General features: G+C 43.5%; 1 protein-coding gene across 2 annotated transcripts in view; it reads right to left on the reverse strand.

The window, feature by feature from the left end:
• DNAH5 (dynein axonemal heavy chain 5) overlaps positions 1-13,785 on the reverse strand; it is a 244,682-nt gene extending 230,897 nt beyond the window's left edge. The window contains exon 1 of one of the 2 annotated variants that reach the window (XM_074329069.2): positions 13,550-13,785. In XM_074329069.2, coding sequence (XP_074185170.2) covers positions 13,550-13,561 — 12 coding nt within the window. In that variant the 5' untranslated portion in view covers positions 13,562-13,785. Of the gene's footprint in view, positions 1-4,738; positions 4,895-13,549 lie in introns of those variants that run through there. The other variant, XM_088796437.1, reaches the window with a different exon arrangement.
• Positions 13,786-18,438: the final 4,653 nt, after the last annotated feature.

The following is an 18,438-nucleotide window of genomic DNA, read 5'->3' on the forward strand; positions in this document are numbered from 1 at the left end:
CAGAGTCTCCAGGCTTCCAGCAGGAAATTGATGGATGCAAGACCCAACTCTGGCTGACATTATTTCCTGCCTTGATTGGAAGCAAGGAAAGTCTTCAAATATGAAACCTACTGAACAATCAGCTAAAGTTTTCTGGAAGCTGCAACACCACTACTCCAAGTCTGCCTCTTGCTCAATTCCTTGGACAATTTTCAGACCCAAGTGCTGGCACCAATGAGAAAGTGCCTGTTGTAGCAGGCAGAATAATGGCCCCCTGAGATGTTGGTATGTTAATCCCCAGAACCTGTGAATATGCTAGGGCAGGCGGCAAAGGAGAATTAAGGTTGCTAGCCAGCTGACCTTAGGGAGGGTAGCTGAGATTAGCCAGGTGAGTTCAATGTGATCAGAAGGGCCCTAAAAATGGACGACAGTCAGAGAAAGAGATGTGACAAAGGAAGAACAATCAGAGAGAAGCCTCTAGAAACTGGAAAACGCAAGGGAACAGATTCTCCCATGGGGCTTCCAGGAAGGAACGCAGTCCTGGCAAGGCCTTGATTTTACAGTGAGACCCGGGTCGGACCTGTAGCCGGCAGAACTGTTAGATAATAAATTTGTGTTGTTTTAAGACACTAGGTTTGTGGTAATTTGGTACAACAGCCACACCTGTTAAAGCTCTATAGCCTTTGAACCCTGCACCTAACAGAAAACTGCCCAGAAGAGCCCTGAAGGAGGGAATGCCTCCCAGTGTGCAGAGCTCGGCGGAAACAGGCCAAGCGTGGAACTCATGGCACTGGCCAGTCAGCAGCAGGAGGCCATGAGAAGCCCTGACCTGCATCCCCCTCATTCCCTGTCCCCAAGCGGCTTATGCTTCAGGCCAGTGACCAGGCCGCCGTGGCTTCAGGGAGGCTCCCACTGACCAGTGGTCTTCAAATGGGCATTTCAGGAGCCCTGTTGCCACCTCCCATCCCTACAATGTTGCATCAGTTGTCTTGAAAATGACTAAATAACTCAGCACTTAGTCCCCAGATGTGAAGGCTCTCCCTGGCCTGGATCATGACCATGACCAGCAGAGACCTGGAGACATCGCCACTAGGTACAAAAGCCAGACACAAGTTCAGGTTGTCTCCTGTGAGGGCGGTGGGGCTGAGGACGGCACTGTATTCATTATGGAGCGAATGTTGGAAGGAGTATGAGTGTGTATTCTGAGTGCCCAGCAGCTCAGGGATGGAAAGTCGTGTATCAGCCCAGAATACAGGAAATCACCCCTGCCCTGGCTACCTCCCCTGCACTGCGCCAGGCCACTGGCACTCATTTTAGGACAGCCCAGCCCCTCCCCCCCACAGGGTTGGTTGGATCAGAGAACAGCTGAGCAAGCTGGAGGGGTTCCCTTCCTGGAAATAGGAATTAGAGCTAGGAGAGAATCCATCTTTTGGGTGGCTGTGAACAGGAAAGCTCAGAAACCATGGGTTGACTTCTTCTGTCTACAGGCAGACTATGAACACAAACAAAGCCAGTCTTCAAAAAGAGAGGGGCAATCGGGGTGGCTGAATGGCTCAGTTGGTTCGTGCGCAAGCTCTGAACCACAGGGTTGCCGGTTCAATTCCCACATGGGACGGTGGGCTGCGCCCCCCTGCAACTATGATTGAAAACAGTAACTGGACTTGGAGCTGAGCTGTGCCCTCCACAACTAGATTGAAGGACAATGACTTGGAGCTGATGGGCCCTGGAGAAACACACTGTTCCCCAATATTCCCCGATACAATTTTTTTTTAAAAAGAGGGACAAGAAGCAAACACCCAGGTGTGCAGAGATGACAGCCTGGTACCGTGCCACTCCTGGCTCTTGCCCCTTTCTCAGCTCCAGCATCATCACCGCCCATACCTGCTTCCCTGGGACAACCTGCCCAGTCCTGGCCCATTCCATTCTCTGCTTTAGTTGGCTTACGTATCTTGCAACCAAAAGAATCCTAACCCGCACGTGATATCATTACTATACGGGTATGGGATCCTGCAGGAAGCATTTACTAGGAAACATATGAAATCCATAGCCAATATTTAGCTCCTCAGTAGGTTCCTGTGAACAGAGTCCCACACTTGCATACACCACCTGTTGCCCCTCAGCCTCCCCCGCCTCTGGGACCCTGGACCACTTGTTCTGCCCCTGCAGTCAGTGCGTGCAACTCTGGGCGGGTGCTGAATGCATTCTCATACACACAGCCCCACAGCACCTCCTGCTCGATGCCCAGACTGCTTGCCTCTCACCTTCAGACACCTGAAGCTGCCCATCATCCACGACACACAATCAGAAGAGCAGGGGGATTCGTGTCAATAAAGCAAATTTACCCAGTGGGAACGTGGAACATGAGACCAGTTCTCCCTTCCTCCCCTCTACTGGACTCGTGGTTCGTGGTTCACGTGGCCTCCTGGCAGACAGTCCCAGCCCACTCCTACCTGGAGGTGGCTAGCTCAATACACACCCCCAGGTGGGTGCTCCCTCCTTCCCGACCTCCCTCCCTCTGCTTTTCGCTCAGTCTTGCTTCCCTGGGGTTGCATTCCTAAGAAACTGGTAACACAAACCCATGCACTGGGCACTGCTTCTGAGGGAACTCACTCAGAGATGTTCATGATTTCAAGGAGATCGATGGTCAACTCAGAAGCTGAATACGACGCAGATGAAAAACTCCTGGCTGCTTTTCTGTTTGGTAACTGAAAATGCAGCAGGATACTATAGTAACTGAAACACGAGACATAAAACGACAGATCCCCTGGGAGTGGATTCCACTGAGTTACCTAGTGACATCACGTCAATGCATTTCTCACGCAGAGAAAGGAAGATCCTGTTAGCAAATAAACTATTTCATGCCACACTCCCCACCAAATGAGAGAGAATTTAATGAGACACTTCAGTGGGCCTCTTCAGATAATGACTAGCTTTGCCTGGAGGAAAATGAACACAGAGTGATGAACTACATAAACCTGTCCCGCGGAAACCGAAACCCAAACCCAAAATAGGCCAAATTCAAGGACGCCACCTCCCGGGCAGCCAGTAGATGGCGACCTTAACCATTGGTTGGGTTCTTCACGCCACTTCACGGCTCTTACTCTGGTAAGAATCTGCCAGTTTGACAAATGGAAATTTACTTGTTATCATCTGATAATTTAAAAACCTTCTAAATTTAAAAAGTTGAAAATGGCTTCCTTGTAAATACAATACTACAAGTGAGATAAGTGTAAACCACAGAGAATGTTTTACTTGTCCTTTCGCTCCATGTACTTTGTTCCTGATGCTCCTAAATTAGCCTCCCATTCTTGACAGGGAGGCATTGTGATTAGAGTGGTGGAGGAGGCGTTTGGTTCTGTTGTACTTCAATTTGGAGGGGGTATGTGTGTTTGCTGTGTAAGCGAGGTGTTCTGATAACCACAGCATCTCCCGGGACAGCATTTCTGATAGGAAGCAGGGCGGACAGGGAAGCTGTGTATTTAGGGTCACTGGATGCCCAGGTAGGTGGAAGAGCCAGCAGTGGAGGGCGTGCTGCCTGCAGGATGGGGGTTGAAACATGATACTGTGATAACAACATCAAAACAAAAACAAAAGATTTCACCACAAAACGTCACAGTGTCACAGGGACACATAACACAATTGACTATCAAGCTGTACAATGAAACTCTTCTATGCAGCCCTTAAAAATCATGTTGAAGCATTTTAATGACATTGAAACATGTTTACGATATGTTGCAAAATGAAAAAAATCAGATCCCAAAAGAGTACGCATCAATTTTTGTAAAAAAAAATATATATATATATATATATATATATTGTTCTAAATAAAAAATAAATTGCATGTACATATAGGTGGGGAGAAAGATTACTGACAGCAGTCATTTCTGAGACTGAGAAGAAGTCTTAAGGATTCTTTTTAGGTTCTTTTTGCTTACCTGTATGTCTTAAGTTTACTCCTGTCTTATTTTTATTTTTTATTTTAATTACTAGCATTACTGTCCATGAGGCCCTGTTCTAAGTACAAATAAATATCAACTCACTTAATCCTCAGAACATGTCAATAAAGTAGCTACTATTAGAATCCCCATTTTTATAGATTAAAACATTAAGCTCCCACTCGAGGCCACACAGCTACTGAGTGTTGGGACCAGGTTTCAGACCCAGGAGTCCTGGTTCCAGATTCCGTGTTCTTTACTAATAAAACAAGATTCAAAAATAAAACGGCAAAAAGAAAAAGACGGGAAGCAAAGAATGAAGGAAGAGAGGGGAGGAGGGAGGGAACGAGGGGGGAGGTTATGTGCCACAGGGAACGATGCACATTTCCTTTTAAAAAACTTTTTTAAATTGTTTGATGTCTCTATAATCTGACCACAAAAGGAAATCTGGGGGGTTTTTAAAGCAAACATGTACACAGAAAAATACTGAAATGGTTAACTCCAAATAAATTAACTGCAAGAATTCAGATACATGCAAGTTAAAAGATCTTAAATAAGCGACTTTTAATTTTTCCCCCAAACACTTCTCACTGGCTGCTTCCCCTCACCGAGCACAACAGGAGCCGAGGGGCTGGGCGTACATTTAGCCCACAAGTCTGGACTTTGCCTCTCTAAAGCATGCTTCAACCTGACTAGCATGAATGACATACCTTTTTTAACTAAGTGAAAGAAACCCGAATTGTAAAAAAAATAAAAAATAAAAAATAAAAATAAATAAAAAGAAAGAAAGAAAAAGAAGTACCCACACTGAAAGAACGACAAACCTTAAATATTAGCTCACACTCCTTAAGTTCGTCTTCTTCAAAACCAAGAGCTGCAAGTGAACGAACGAATGAAGTCTGTGTCTGCAGCAAAAACCAATCTGCCAGTTCAACCAGGTGCTGCTGTGCTTAGCAATGGGGGAGGGAGGGGAAGGAAGGAAGAAGAGGAGGTGGAAGGGGAGGAAAGGGGCACAAGAGGAAGCCTTGAGGAATGAGGAAGCATGCTGAGAGAAAGGAGGGGGAGATGGAAGACAGAAAAGAGAGGGGACTGATGGGAAGCTGTTAGTTTCCTATGGTGCGGTTTCCGTGATGCAGAAGGGTTCACAAACACATGGTGAAACTCACTAAGCCTAAAAATCTATTTCTTTCTTTTCCTCTGTCTCTCTGCACAGGCTTCAGGCAAAAATCCCCACCTGCAAAAGCTGTGACTATGTCTTTATCTCTTTCAAACATGGTAAGGATTAAATTTTGTAAAGAAGTTTGAGTGTCACCTTTAACAAGCATTAAGCAAAAGCCTTTATTTCATTGCAATATCCTCCAGCCACAAAGCAGGAATTAACAGACTTTCAAAAAAAGTAATCTTAATGCTAATAAAGCAAGTGCTGCTTCAGAGATGGAGACCCAAGTCCAAAGAGCTGCAAAGCAATGCCACAAACTCATAAAGAATGAGACAAAAGTTCATTTTGCCCATTCAGCTCACCCACTTACCTACCCGAGGAAATCAGGATTTTGTAAATAGTCAAGGATTAAATTCTTTTAAAATAATATGGTTCGTGTCACTGCAAATGCCAACTCTTATTAAAAGGAGATCTTCCCTTCAATTGACACAATGCAGGTGTGTCTGATGTGCTGCAACAAAAAACGGGTTGGGTGGTAGGTGCCACTTGACCTGCAGGACCTGGGATTGCTGAGCTGAGCTGAGCACCTTGAACTGCTGGGGATTCTTCAAAATCCCAGTGTTCTGCTGGAAACAGCTGACCATCATCATCCCTTCCTCCACAAGCAAACTAATCCCACCATGTCCCTGAAACTCCAACCAAAAATCTGCCATATTCCCAGCTCACGCAGGAAATTGCACATAGCACATTTAAGAAATTCAGAGAAGGACTGAAACACAGGCGAGAAGGAGGGCAAGCCCATTGTATCTCTTTTCAGAATCTCTGTGTCATTGTGTTAAAACAGCATTTGCACCTCATCTTGATCGAAACGCATTAACATTTTTAACCTAATTTCTTCGCATTTACTAATTTACCAGTGATGCGCTGGGCCCTATTTTATTTCACTTTGCTGCCAGTGGCCTAAAAACTTGACTTTTTTTAATCTATAAAAATGGGGATTATAGAAGTCTATTTTTAAGAAATCCCACTGCAAGAATCCACCTTCTATGCAGGGGATTCCCTAGAATGAGCTCTGCTTATGCAACATTTGTAAGGAAGAACTGCTAAGTTACTGGGGCTCCACTCTCATCTAATGCTGTTTCCCAATACTGAAAGGAGATCAAGAAGGTCTGAATACATGCTTAGCCATTTTTTAAATCTTTATAGTGAGATTTCAAATGCTACTGCACTGGGCATATATTTGCACACAGCACCAAGACAGAATTCAGACTCCCAAGGTGAAACTTAATCAGCCTCTCCGCTCCTAACCCAACTATCTATCACTACAGAGTCTGCGAGGCACTGACCCAGTTACTTCCTCAGATGCCTTAATTATCCCAGAAACACCAAAGTTCTTTTCTGAGCAGTGGCACTCTATTTCTGTTATTCATTAACACCCTTACAGCACAGATAAGCCAATGAAAGGGCAAAGGGAAGTCACAAACATGGCGGATGATTGACATCCTCCAGGAAGAGCCAATGGGCACCCACCTTTTTCTTCAGATGCACGGGTCTACACATGCTTAGCTTTAAAATGGAGAAGCTAGAATTCTAAGATAAATTAGGTCCCAAAGTCATTAGGAGGTTAATGAACAAATGTAATCATGATGCAGCTGCTACAACACATTCAGAGAGAAGCTAGATACGTTGCCTTTTTATCACTCTAAATTTTCTCTTTAAGCAGGAAGGACATGTTTTAAAGGTAAATAAAAGTGACTAGGGAATTTCTCATTTTTAAGTTTTTAGGCCTACAAATTTCAGTTTCTAAGTCTTTTGAGATTAATTTTCTCAGCAAGAGAAAATCAAATATTCCACCCACTCTATTATCAACTGTAAAGGTAACAAATGTAGACGGCACAGAATTTAGTCTCACGAAAAGACTCTTCTGTTGAGAAACATTTTTAGTTGCCTACTATGCTCAGCATTGGGCTAGACATAAACATAGGTGTTTCCACTAAGAGCATGAGGGCATAAATAAAATGAATCACATAGTCCACCCACCAAAAAAACAAAAAGTTTTTAAAGCATGAGCAGGGTTATAAAGAGATCTGCTTCATGGATAGTTCTGGAATCAGCTTTGCTAATGTATAGCACATCTCATGCAAGGACCTAACCAGAAGTCGGCTTTGATGAGCTAGTATCTTGAGATCTAGATGAACCTAAACGTGGCCTGAGCACCCATCTGTGTCTTCCCCCGGACTTCCCCACCCCAGCGCCCCCAGGGGGCTGAAGAGCTCGGGCTCACCTCCAGCTCTGTGGCGGGATGGGGGGAGGCAGGCTGGTAAACAACACAGCCCACTGCTCAAATTCCAGTAAACAACAAAGTGGCTGGTGAATATAGCAGACCCCTCGGCTCAGAAGGGGAAAGACAATTTCTGAATGAACTGTAAGTAAGGTTTCTAGGCGGGAATTCCTGCCTGTTCTCGGGAATTTTTTTCGCTTTTCCACTCCCGAATCCCAAGAAAAGTTGGCTAGGAAATCGGGAAAATTGGCTCCGTGAACCCAGGTGGTTAGTAGTATTGGCCGTCACTTTGTGGAAACAATTCATCGTGGAGAACAGAAAACAGTTTATATCTCAGGATTCGGGAACAGTAAAACGAAAAAAATTCCTGAGAACGGGTGGGAATTCCCACCTGGAAACCCTGACTGTCAGCATCTCCACTGTCAGGTTCTCTGCTCATCCCTCGCCAGGGACAGGGCGTTTTCTTTCCATGAGTCTTCCTCCAGGCATTCCCCCAGCCTTCCTTCTGAGCACCTCCATCTCTCTGGCACCCCTCACCTACCCACCCACCCCACCATTCTCCTGGGTTGTTCTGGCTTTGCCCTTACATCTCATCCCCTATCTCTAGGGACTGAATTGGAGTTTGTTTGTTTGTTTTTCCTAAAGACAATTCCCTCCCTCAAAAGGAATGCTGCCACTTAGATCATAAATGATTTTATTAACCTTCCAGAAAATATATTGTTATCAATTCTGTAATAGCCAAACAAATAGCATACATTGAAGAAACAGAGCCCATTAAAATCATGACTATAAAAATACTTCAGCAAAACAACTGTACCATGAAGAACAAAGACAAAAGAGTAGAATTCTGTTGTAAAATGACTCATTGCCCATTGCAGATGTGAGAAGATACCTAAGCAGGACACAACCACCATGTATGATCAAAGCCTGCTGTGACATGGGAAATAATGTCACCCTGTGCCCACACTCCATCATTACTACTGTAAGGAGCCCCAGGTCTCATGGACTTCTCCATTTATAAGCTCAGATGGAAAGGGAATCGGAACCTGGTTGCACAGAAACGACCTCAGTTTCCCCAAGCTCTGCCTCTCTGCCCCTAATTTGTCTGTCTGCAGCATTACCCCGTTTGCCTATAACATTTCTCCTGCCTGCGTGGCTAGCCGTTCACTTCGTTAGCTCACATGGGACAGCTGCACAGGGTCATTGCCACAATCCACTTCAGCAGCATCTGTCCACCACACTAAGTGGCAGCAAACCTGGATCAATGCGGGCAGACTTAGCACCTTCCAGGAGCTCCCAGCAAGCTTGTCATCAGACAGGACTCCAAGTGGCTGACTGAGCCAGCTTGAGGCTTTGCCCCACACTGGTCTTCCACGACTGTCATGCCATGATCATCACACGCATTTTGTGCTCAGCAGAGTTTCATTTTAACCTGTTTAGGATTTTCAGCAGTGTTTGCCATGCTGTCTTCCCAATGATGGGGTTATCGTTCAGCCTCAATTTTTCTCATCTTTAAGTGCCCTCTCATGGGGGTATAATTGGAATTCATTGAGATAATTTGTGCAAACTGTTTAGCAAGTGTATTAGTTTGCACAGGCCACCTTACCAAAACACCACAGACGAGGTGGCTTAAAGAACAGAAATTGATTTTGTTCACAGTTAAGAGTCTACAAATCCAAGACCAAGGTGTCAGCAGGAGCAGTTTCCTCTGTGGTCTCTCTCCCTGACTTGCACGTGGCTGCCTCCTTTCTGCGTCCTCACATGTCTCCCCTCGGTCTCTGGTCTCTGTGTGTCTGTGTCCTAATCTCTGCTTCTTATAAGGACTCCGATCCCATTGGATTAGAGCCCACATGTTTGAACTCCTTTGACCTTAATGACCTTTTTAAAGGTTTTGTCTCTGAATATGAATATTCGGAGGTCCTGGGGGTTAGGACTTCAACATATAGATTTTGGGAGGACACGATCCAGCCCATAGCACACAGTAAGCACTTCTGCTGTGATATTTATCAAAACCTGCCTTGTTGGACACATTGATGTCTTTTTACTAATTTGTAAGTGCTGTGAGCTCACAGGTGGTCGTTTTCCTTCTCTCGGTGATGCTCTTCAGGGCCCTGTCTTCAGCCACCCTGCAGCATCGCCTCCTGCTTCCATCCACACTGGCCGCCTTTCCCCATCAACCATGGGCCTCCGGTCTCCCAGGGGTCATCTCTTCTGGCTGCAAAGCTCTACCCTCCTCTGACCTCTGCCGCCTCTTGCAACCCCTTCTATGCCCGACCCAGGGCTGTCAGCTCCTCACGCGAGCAAGGACTCTTGGCTGTTTATTCCCTGACATCTCCCCAGCCCCCGACACCGTTCCTGATATTTATTTGACCCTCTTTTGGGGAACATTACGAGAGTCAATGAGGATTGCTTCCTCTGAGCTAGGCCTTGCTTTGTTCCTTTGTAATGAACACTAACATGGACATTTCTGGACACTAGTGCATCACAAACTCTTTTATTCTTTACCCCAAATAGGCTAAACAAGCTTCGGAAGCGGCCCACACAGTGTTCAGCCCTCCAAGGGTAAGAGCTTTTCTTTTTCCCAATGTCCAAGCATTCAAAGGGAGTCCATGGCCACTCCCACGGGGGTGATACAGGTGGTTTAGCCCACATCCTCTGCCAAGCCCTGCTGGCTGAACCTGGAGACTGCTTCCGAAAAGACACTGACTCTTCATATTCCTTCCCAGGGGCAGAAATGTTGGCCCATGGGAATCCAACCATAAGCCTATTACCCCATCTGGGGTAGGTTCAATGGCAAGCTTCCTCTAAATGGACCTATTAAAATAGCATGACCTTGGACAGAGTCCTCACAAGAATCAGACAAGCATCCCATGTTCTCCCTCTTCCTCGCTGTGTATAATCCATCTCCTGCCAGACAGGCCCATGGATCTTACTCTGTTACGCAAAAGCAGTAGGCAGTGGTCACAATTTGCTTATCCTATTTGGTCCTCACAAGAAAAGGGGGGAAATATCATTACTTATGTAGTGAGTGTTAGGGGAGCTTCAGAATTGTAAAGGGTAATTTAAGAAAAGGGCCGGCCAAGAGGCACTCAATACACATTGTGGAAGGAAGGCAGGGAAGAAGAGAGGGATGGAGGGAAGGAGTGAGGAGAGAAGAAAGAAGAGCTGAAGGGAGAAATGGAGGTAAGAAAAACTGGGGGAGGAAGGTTATGGTCCCCAGCGCTCTTCCACAGTACTTTAAACATAGTAGGTACTTAAATAAGTGGTCATTGAATTGAACTTAACTACTCTAATACCATCTTTCCTACCTGAGCCTCTAGAATTTTCTCCAGAAAGAGGTATAAACACTAAAAGACAGCATTTGCTCAGTGGATTCCACAACCATCAAACTACACACAGGACCTGGCACTAGGGTGGGCCCGTCCCTAAGAGGAGGGGACAAACTGATCCACACACTATCTTGAATGTTGGTCTCCTGGCAGGAGTGTAACACAACAGCCTGGAAAACAAAATACCCCAGGTAGGCAATTTACTCTGGAGTTGAAGCTACTGGTTTTTATCCATAAACAAAGCAATGTGTGAACAGTTGTTCCACCATTCTTTTTTTGTCTGTTTGTTAAAAGGCTACAAAAAGTAAAGCCAAATGCAAACAGCACAGAGGTATAAATAAACAGCCACCATGCTCAGTGCCAGGAAAGAGCTTAGCGTGAATAAAGGAGAAAATGTAACAGGTAAACTTCCTCCTAACGTTTCCTGTGCAGCGGGAACCAGTTCCTCGAAATATCCACACTCACAGCAGCCCTTTTTCTAGAGCTGACACAAGCTAGTGGGATGCCAGCCTCAGACATGGGAGAAAAACAGAGTCTTCAGCCTTCCCCAGGGAATTAAAGTTGTACAGAGGTCACAGCTCACAAATGCAATGATCTGTATGCTTCAGTATTTACTTGTTTCTCCTACCCAATGTAACCACAGAACTCCATATTGTCAGCATTGGTGGTAAATTGTTATGGCTGCTAAAGTCCTTTCCACATCAGCCTCAGACTAGGGGCAACACACTGCCGTTGACAACTGTTAGCAATGTGATACTGTGTGGGCAGCACTACTGAGCTACCTCTTCCCTGCCTCCCGGCTGCTCTTCCCACTGATCTGGTCATGCTTTTACCACCTCCCATTTCCAATTTATGCAAAACAGGGGCTGCTCACTTAGCTGCGGGAGAGAGCATAAGTTGCAAAATAGTGTTTACAAGGACAAAAAACAGAAAATATGTACCTAAGGATGCTATTTGTCTTAGGAGAAGAAAGCAGTATAAATATTTAGGGGGCATAATTCTTTATAATTTTTTCTAACTACGAAATTTATATATATATATATATATATATATATATATATATATATATATATACACACTTTATGATAATTTGTGGTTTTATTTAAATAATTTATATTTAAATATATAAATATTTACATATTTATCATATGTATGTTTATTATGGAAAATCTTTAAATAAAGGAAAAAACAAAGAAAAATAAAATCCTCTTTAACGCCACCAGCCAGAGATAGTCAGTATCAATATTTTGGCGTATGTCATTTTATAGTTTTCTATACATATTTACATACCTTTTCTATGTTTATAGAATTGGAACAATATTGCTTTAGTGGCCTACTTTTTTCATGTATTGTGAATATTTTCCCATGTTATTAAACATTCTTCAATAATTTTTTTTATTTCTGCAAATTCAGTAGGTAAAAAGAGATACACCAATTAAATTTCCTAGATTACTACTGAGGTTAATAAACAAGAGACATTTGATCATTTCAAATTCTTTAACTTCAACTTGAACAGAACAAGGGAAAAGTAGAGGGAAAAAGCACAGCACTGAAATCTTAAAGCAAACATAATTTTAAAAACAGCGTATAAGACTAATAGCCTCGTTTTATATCCTTACAGGGTACAAGTTGACAAATCTATATAAGATTATATAATATGTGGATTTTAAATTAAGACATACAATAGTCATTGGTTTCCTGGTAGAAGTAGCAATACCATGTCATTGCAGGGTCACTGCTTTCTCTAACAGAAAATGGGAAGAACTCACTAAAAAAGCCTAAAAAGAACTAATGAGAATTGTCTTAATGAAATACAAAATCGGTATGTCCGAAATTCCAAGTACTTATGAGATAAATTATATGAAAATAAGAACATTAATATGTGTCTACCGTAAGATGTTCCCAAGAATAAAACAGCAAATTTTAAGCAAGATACATCTCTACAGAGAGAAGGAAAATGTTGAAGGATTACATAAATCATACACCTTGTTATTAATTAAATAAATGTAAATTTACATTAATGCATGACAAGGTGCATATTTTATTGATTAGCATAACGGATTCCTATAGTTACACAGCTATAGATAGTGTAACTAAGTGAAAAAATATAATATACAATGTCCCTTGAAGGTAAATGCTAAAACAAATACTTGGATTTTTTTTTCATTCCACAATATTCATTTTGTGAGAGAGAGAGAGAGGGAGCGATAGCAAGCCAAATGAAGTGAAAGTTTATTTCAATGCTCAGAGTGGCTTCCAGCTGTTTCTCGCCTGCTGTGCACGAAGCAAACGTAAAGGGCATCAGGAAACTACCCGTGGGGCTTCCTCTGCACACCACCCCTCTCCCTCTCTCCAAGGGAACTAACGTTTGCTTTTGTCCAAACCCAAGGGTTAATGAGAGCTAGAAACAGCCAACAAACTTAGCACAAAAGCAGCCTGCGCCCCACCTAGATATCTCTGATGCTCGCTATGGGACAATGGGTTGCTTGGGTCCACGTCACTGACCACCAGAGGCCTTTCCGCAGCCAGAGGAAGAGAAAAACCGAGTTGATGAGGAAGGGAAGAGGTAGTCCCTGATTCTGTCACTTTTGATTTTGTGGGTGCCCTGCGACATAACTGACCATACCCCCCCACGAGAAAAACCTGCAAAACTCAAAAATCAGCAACTCTTGCCCTACACGCTCCTGAAAGCGCTTTCAGACCCCACGCCCCGAAGTTGAATCCCAGACCAGAAGTCCACCCCTTTCCCACCAGCGAGTGGACCCTGCAGAGCCGGGAGCCCGAACCCTCCGCAGCTCCGCGGCCGCGCATGCGCTGCAGGAGCAAGCGGGGCGTGGGAGCCACGGGGACCAAGCGCGCCCAGTACCGGCTTGTCCATGGCGCTGCGCTCCGGTGCTCCGCGGGGACATGTAGCAGGTGGCGGCCGCGGGTGCTTGGCCAGCACAGTCGCTGTCCTTTGCCTGCACTGCTCCCCGGCGTCCGCTCCAGCCGCACGTCGACCTGTTGGGTGGCTGTTTGCAGCTCACGCGGTTGCCTTGGCGACGAGCAATGCGCCGCCTGGATCCAGAGGCCTCCTCCAGTTCCGCACGCTCGAGCACCTCCCCTGGTCCCGAGCTCGCTGGACCCAGTGGCTCCGTACCCGCCTGGGGACCGGCTTCCGGAGAGCGCAACTTTCGGCCTCCCGGTCCAGATGCCATTTCTTCACTGGTTTTTATCAGGTGTCTGTGAGGTCTCAGCAGAATGTTACTTCTAGCATCAGCCAAGTCCACCCAATTGGAATTTGTCTGAATGTGGAATTTTATGCGTTTCTAGCTTGGGGAGAAAATATTCACAATGGAATTTCGAGTGTTTCAGCTGTAATTGGTGCCTCTTCCCACAGTCTTGATTCATACTTAGGTTCCTCTCATTGCTTCCCTGTCAACTTAGAACTCAGTGGAAATGTTTAACCTGGAGTTTTAACCTGGAGGTGACAAGGATAATTTCTTAAATACTGTCTACCTGTCAGAACAGTAACTATATTTGCATGTGTGAAGTTCCCCGGAACTTTGCCTTAAAAGGCTTTCTTTCCAAAGGAGAATATACATATTTCGTATCTCCAACCTTTCTTCTCTCATGGGTACTAGGGCTATCCACTAGAAATATGTGTGGCGCATGTGTAAGTTTATATTTTCTAGGCGCCACACTTTAAAGGTAAAAAAAAAAACGGTAAAATTAATTTTAATAATATGTTTCATTTAACCCAGGGGTGTCCAAACTCTTTTCAACGTTTTTTACCAAGGGCCATATGCGGTAAAATACACAAACAGCCAGGCCACTTACTCGAGGTGAAGTACGTATTGCCTCACCTGTAAACTAAAGTAAACTAAATACATTTTTGGAATTTGCTGCGGGCCAACTAACAATGGATTGTAGGTCGCAGTTGGCCTGCGGGCCACAGTTTGGACACCCAGATTTAACCCAATGAGTACAAGATATTATTTCAACATATTATCAATAAAAATTATTCATGAGGTTTTACATTCTTTTATATACTTGGTCCTTGAAATCTTATGTGTATTTCACACGATCAGCCCATTTCAGTTCAGACTAGCCACATGTCAAATGCTCAACAGCCAGTGTGACTGGTTAAACAGTGCACACATTTAATAGTGCAGATCTATGGAATATAAATTCTAGGAAGGCCAGGCCCAATACTCCATGGGGAGGGGAGGATTACATTTGCTCCTAAGGGCTACTAAATACCAGATAAACTCTTGAACAATTGTTCAAATTCTTACTACGGTAAAAAAAAAAAAAAAATCCTTAATCAGTATAAACTCTAAATGCTCTTCAGAAACAAAGAAAAGTAGAAATGACTTTTTTGTTGTTTTTTATTATTAATTAATAAACTATTTTTTAGAGCAGTTTTTGGTTCACAGCAAAATTGAGGGGAGAGGAAGGACATTTTAACGGTCTGACTTTGTCGGCATTTGTGTAACTTGGACTACAAAGGGCACCTTTGCCACGTGATGCCCACGTATTAGCCTAAAGAGATTGCTGAGCTGGGACTCAAGATTGCTGGGTTCCATCTGCCCCTACTCTCTCAGGGACTGCACAGTGTCATCAGCCTGCCTCTCTCATTCACATATTGTCAGAGTTAATTGTACAGCCTAATAATTACCTTAGAAGAGTTTAGAAGCAGGTCCTCAAGAGTTATTATTTTAAAAGAGGTGAAAACTCAGCTTCGCCAGGGCTGACAGCCCCAGGGAGAAAGGGTATTCAAACTCCGTCTGAGAAAGGGAAATGAGAGCTAACACTTTTCTAGGTGACTGCTGTGCCTTAACTCATTTTGTGTTAAAATACCCTCTAAACTTGGCCATTACCATATTGTCCCACTATTGCAGAGGAGACACAAAGATAGATGAGTGGCTTGCCCAGGGCCACATAACCAGAAGCATAGAATGAGCTTGTGAGCCCCAGTAATTTGGCTCCACCTACCTGATGGCTAAGCCCTAGACGATACTGAGATGACAGAAGGTACTGAAGGTGAGGGGATGGCGGGAGAGGGGCATCTCCAGGGATGTTGGCAGGCCAACACAGATCCAGCTGACGAAAGAAAGCAAGCCGGAGCTAGTAACAGTCCCCACCGTCCTATAGTTCCTTGGTCTCTGCCATCTGTGAACTGGATATTTTTGTCTTTGGTCTTCCCTTCCTGTCAAAAACTCCTCTTTGTTCCCAGAGGGGTGTCTGTTGTTCAGGATCCTCAACCTAGAGCAGAGTTCCTTGGGTCAGGCCTGGGTCCCAGACCTTCCCTAGCCATTCCGGTCCACGAATTCCTGACCTTAGGCACCACCCTCAGAGGACCCCCTCCCTCCTGGCTTCCTGACTAATATTCTAGATTAATTCCGGCAGTTAGTAGTTGGGCAGCCCCACCCACAGCAGTACTCTTAAACTTGACTTTCTGGAGATGGAGTCAACACAATAATAGGAACCTTGAGACAGATGACAGGTTGGCATGGAAGATGCTTAAGCTGGAGGAGCTTGCCTGCTGATCATAGCTGGAAAGGATTCCTCTATTGAAAGAATTCGGCTAACCTCCTTCAGAAAAATAATTCAATTTCTTTCTTTTCCAAAAATGTTTGAAAATAAACCTCAAACTACAGCCCCCACTTAAATTGGTCTTTTGACAAGAGGTTCATTCTTGGTGGCTTTGTTGCCCAGCATACAGTACGTACACAAAAAAATAGCTCTTAAATTTAAGAAGACCAGATGAGTGCACACATGGCAGTTTATTTATTGTCCACTCACATAGAATCAAAGACATCAAGACTCATTACACAGAATCCTAAGATTTCAGGTCTGACAATAACCAACGTAGATTATGATTTCATTTTATAGAAAAGATGATCATTTTATGGAAACGGAAACAAAAACCAACTCTCCAGAGGCCACATGGCTACCTATTGACAGAGCTAGGACCAGAAACCAGGCTGGTATTGTGAGCCTTGCGCTCCCACCGGTGAGGCAGTCGGTCGCCAGTCATCGGTCAGCCACTTACAGCAGCTCCCACTGCAGCTCACCCCGACCTCTGGCTGCTCAGGGCAGCCCAGCTCCAGGGAGAGCTGTTGTTCCCAATCTTAGCTGTAGAGGGCTCCGCTTACTGGCCCATGTGGGAATCAAGCCAGCGACCTCTGCGTTAGGAGCACGGTGCTCCAACCACCTGAACCACCGGGCCCGCCCTAATAGTAACTTCTTTTATCCATCTGAGAAAGTATAAAATTGCCGCAAAAGAATTAAACTAAAAATGTATGAACTAAAAAACAAACAGAAAGGACTTTTCCATTCTTCTTTATATTTGCAGAATCATGGTTTACCAAAATATTTCTATCTAAAAATGGAGAGTGTATTACCCATAAAAGCAGACCTCAGTATCTAATACCAGTAAAATGTATTATAAAAGGTAACTTGGAGTGTGCAATTATGATAAGCATTAAATGCTAGCATAAAACATATATATATATATATATATATATATATATATATATATATATATATATGTAAACTACATTTACTTTTTGCCAAGGTGCAATGTTGTAGTAAAATAATAAGGTGCCATAAAAAGGATTTACATTTTTGTCAAGACATTTTCTATCTATAGCTTAATATATATATAGCCAATCCATTGCTTAAATGTTTGAAAAAAATTAATGATGAAAAATAAAAATGGGATACATGCGGAAAGCATTCCTTGTCATTTAAATTGTCTTTACACTATATATTTTAGTTTAGGCCTTCAGGTATGGCCTCAGAGTCAAAAACAAATGCAACACTCTATCAAAGAAACAGATGCTTTCTGGCACTTGGATGACCTTTCTAATAATTTTTAATATTGAATTGTTAAAGCAAGTTGTCAGCCAAATTGAAAAGAACATGTGTCAAAGTTTTATTTCAAATTTTCCACAAGAGAAGAGCCAGCCAATTCAAAGATATCCCTTCTGCTAGAGATATTTATGGGGGGAGAAGGGACTGTTAAAGAAATATGGAAATAAGAAAGAAGCTTGTGGGACTTTTCAGTCTTTGGAGAATCATTTAATAATTGGCTCGCTCAAGGATTATTTAATTCTTCAGGGAAAGGTACTTTTGTTTGAATTATTACCATTGATTATGGTGCAGACTCTGATATTACAGGTTAACTCGTAGATTTCTGTCCAGTAAAAATGAAATGATTTCTGTCTGGGAGAAGTTACCATTTTATTGTGACGCAGGACATTAACCTTTTTTGTATCTAACTGTGCATTCTGAATTCAGCATTCTTCCATTGATGATAGTCAATGTTTTCCATAATTTTAAAACTAGCTAGATGTTTCATTAACGAATTAAATAAATCTTTGACACACAGTGTTTTATATGTACCTAAGACCCATTCTTTTAGATTTTTTGAATTTTACTTTGATATGCTACAACATGAAATATGCCTGGTGACCTCAGACTCCTCAAAAGGCGGTCTGTTGGTTGGGTAGGTAGGTAAGCACATAAGTTTCTAGAAAAATGTCTTAACCTCCTTAAAGTCTGTCAGCAAATTACTCATGAATGCTAATTATATCCCAGGAAGAGTTGTAAATTATTGTTTGGGACAGTTTTCTTTCTCAGTTGCCATTTTGAATTCGGAAAATATCACGTGTCATCTACCATCAATTGACAGAAATAACCATAGAACCACACCTTTTCCACAGGATTATACTGAGGGAGGAATGTCAGAAAGAAAAATGCCCGATA

The sequence above is a fragment of the Rhinolophus sinicus genome, chromosome 3 (genome assembly GCF_057876585.1).
Source record: "Rhinolophus sinicus isolate RSI-liver-muscle chromosome 3, RSI-T2T, whole genome shotgun sequence".
Taxonomy (NCBI): domain Eukaryota; kingdom Metazoa; phylum Chordata; class Mammalia; order Chiroptera; family Rhinolophidae; genus Rhinolophus; species Rhinolophus sinicus.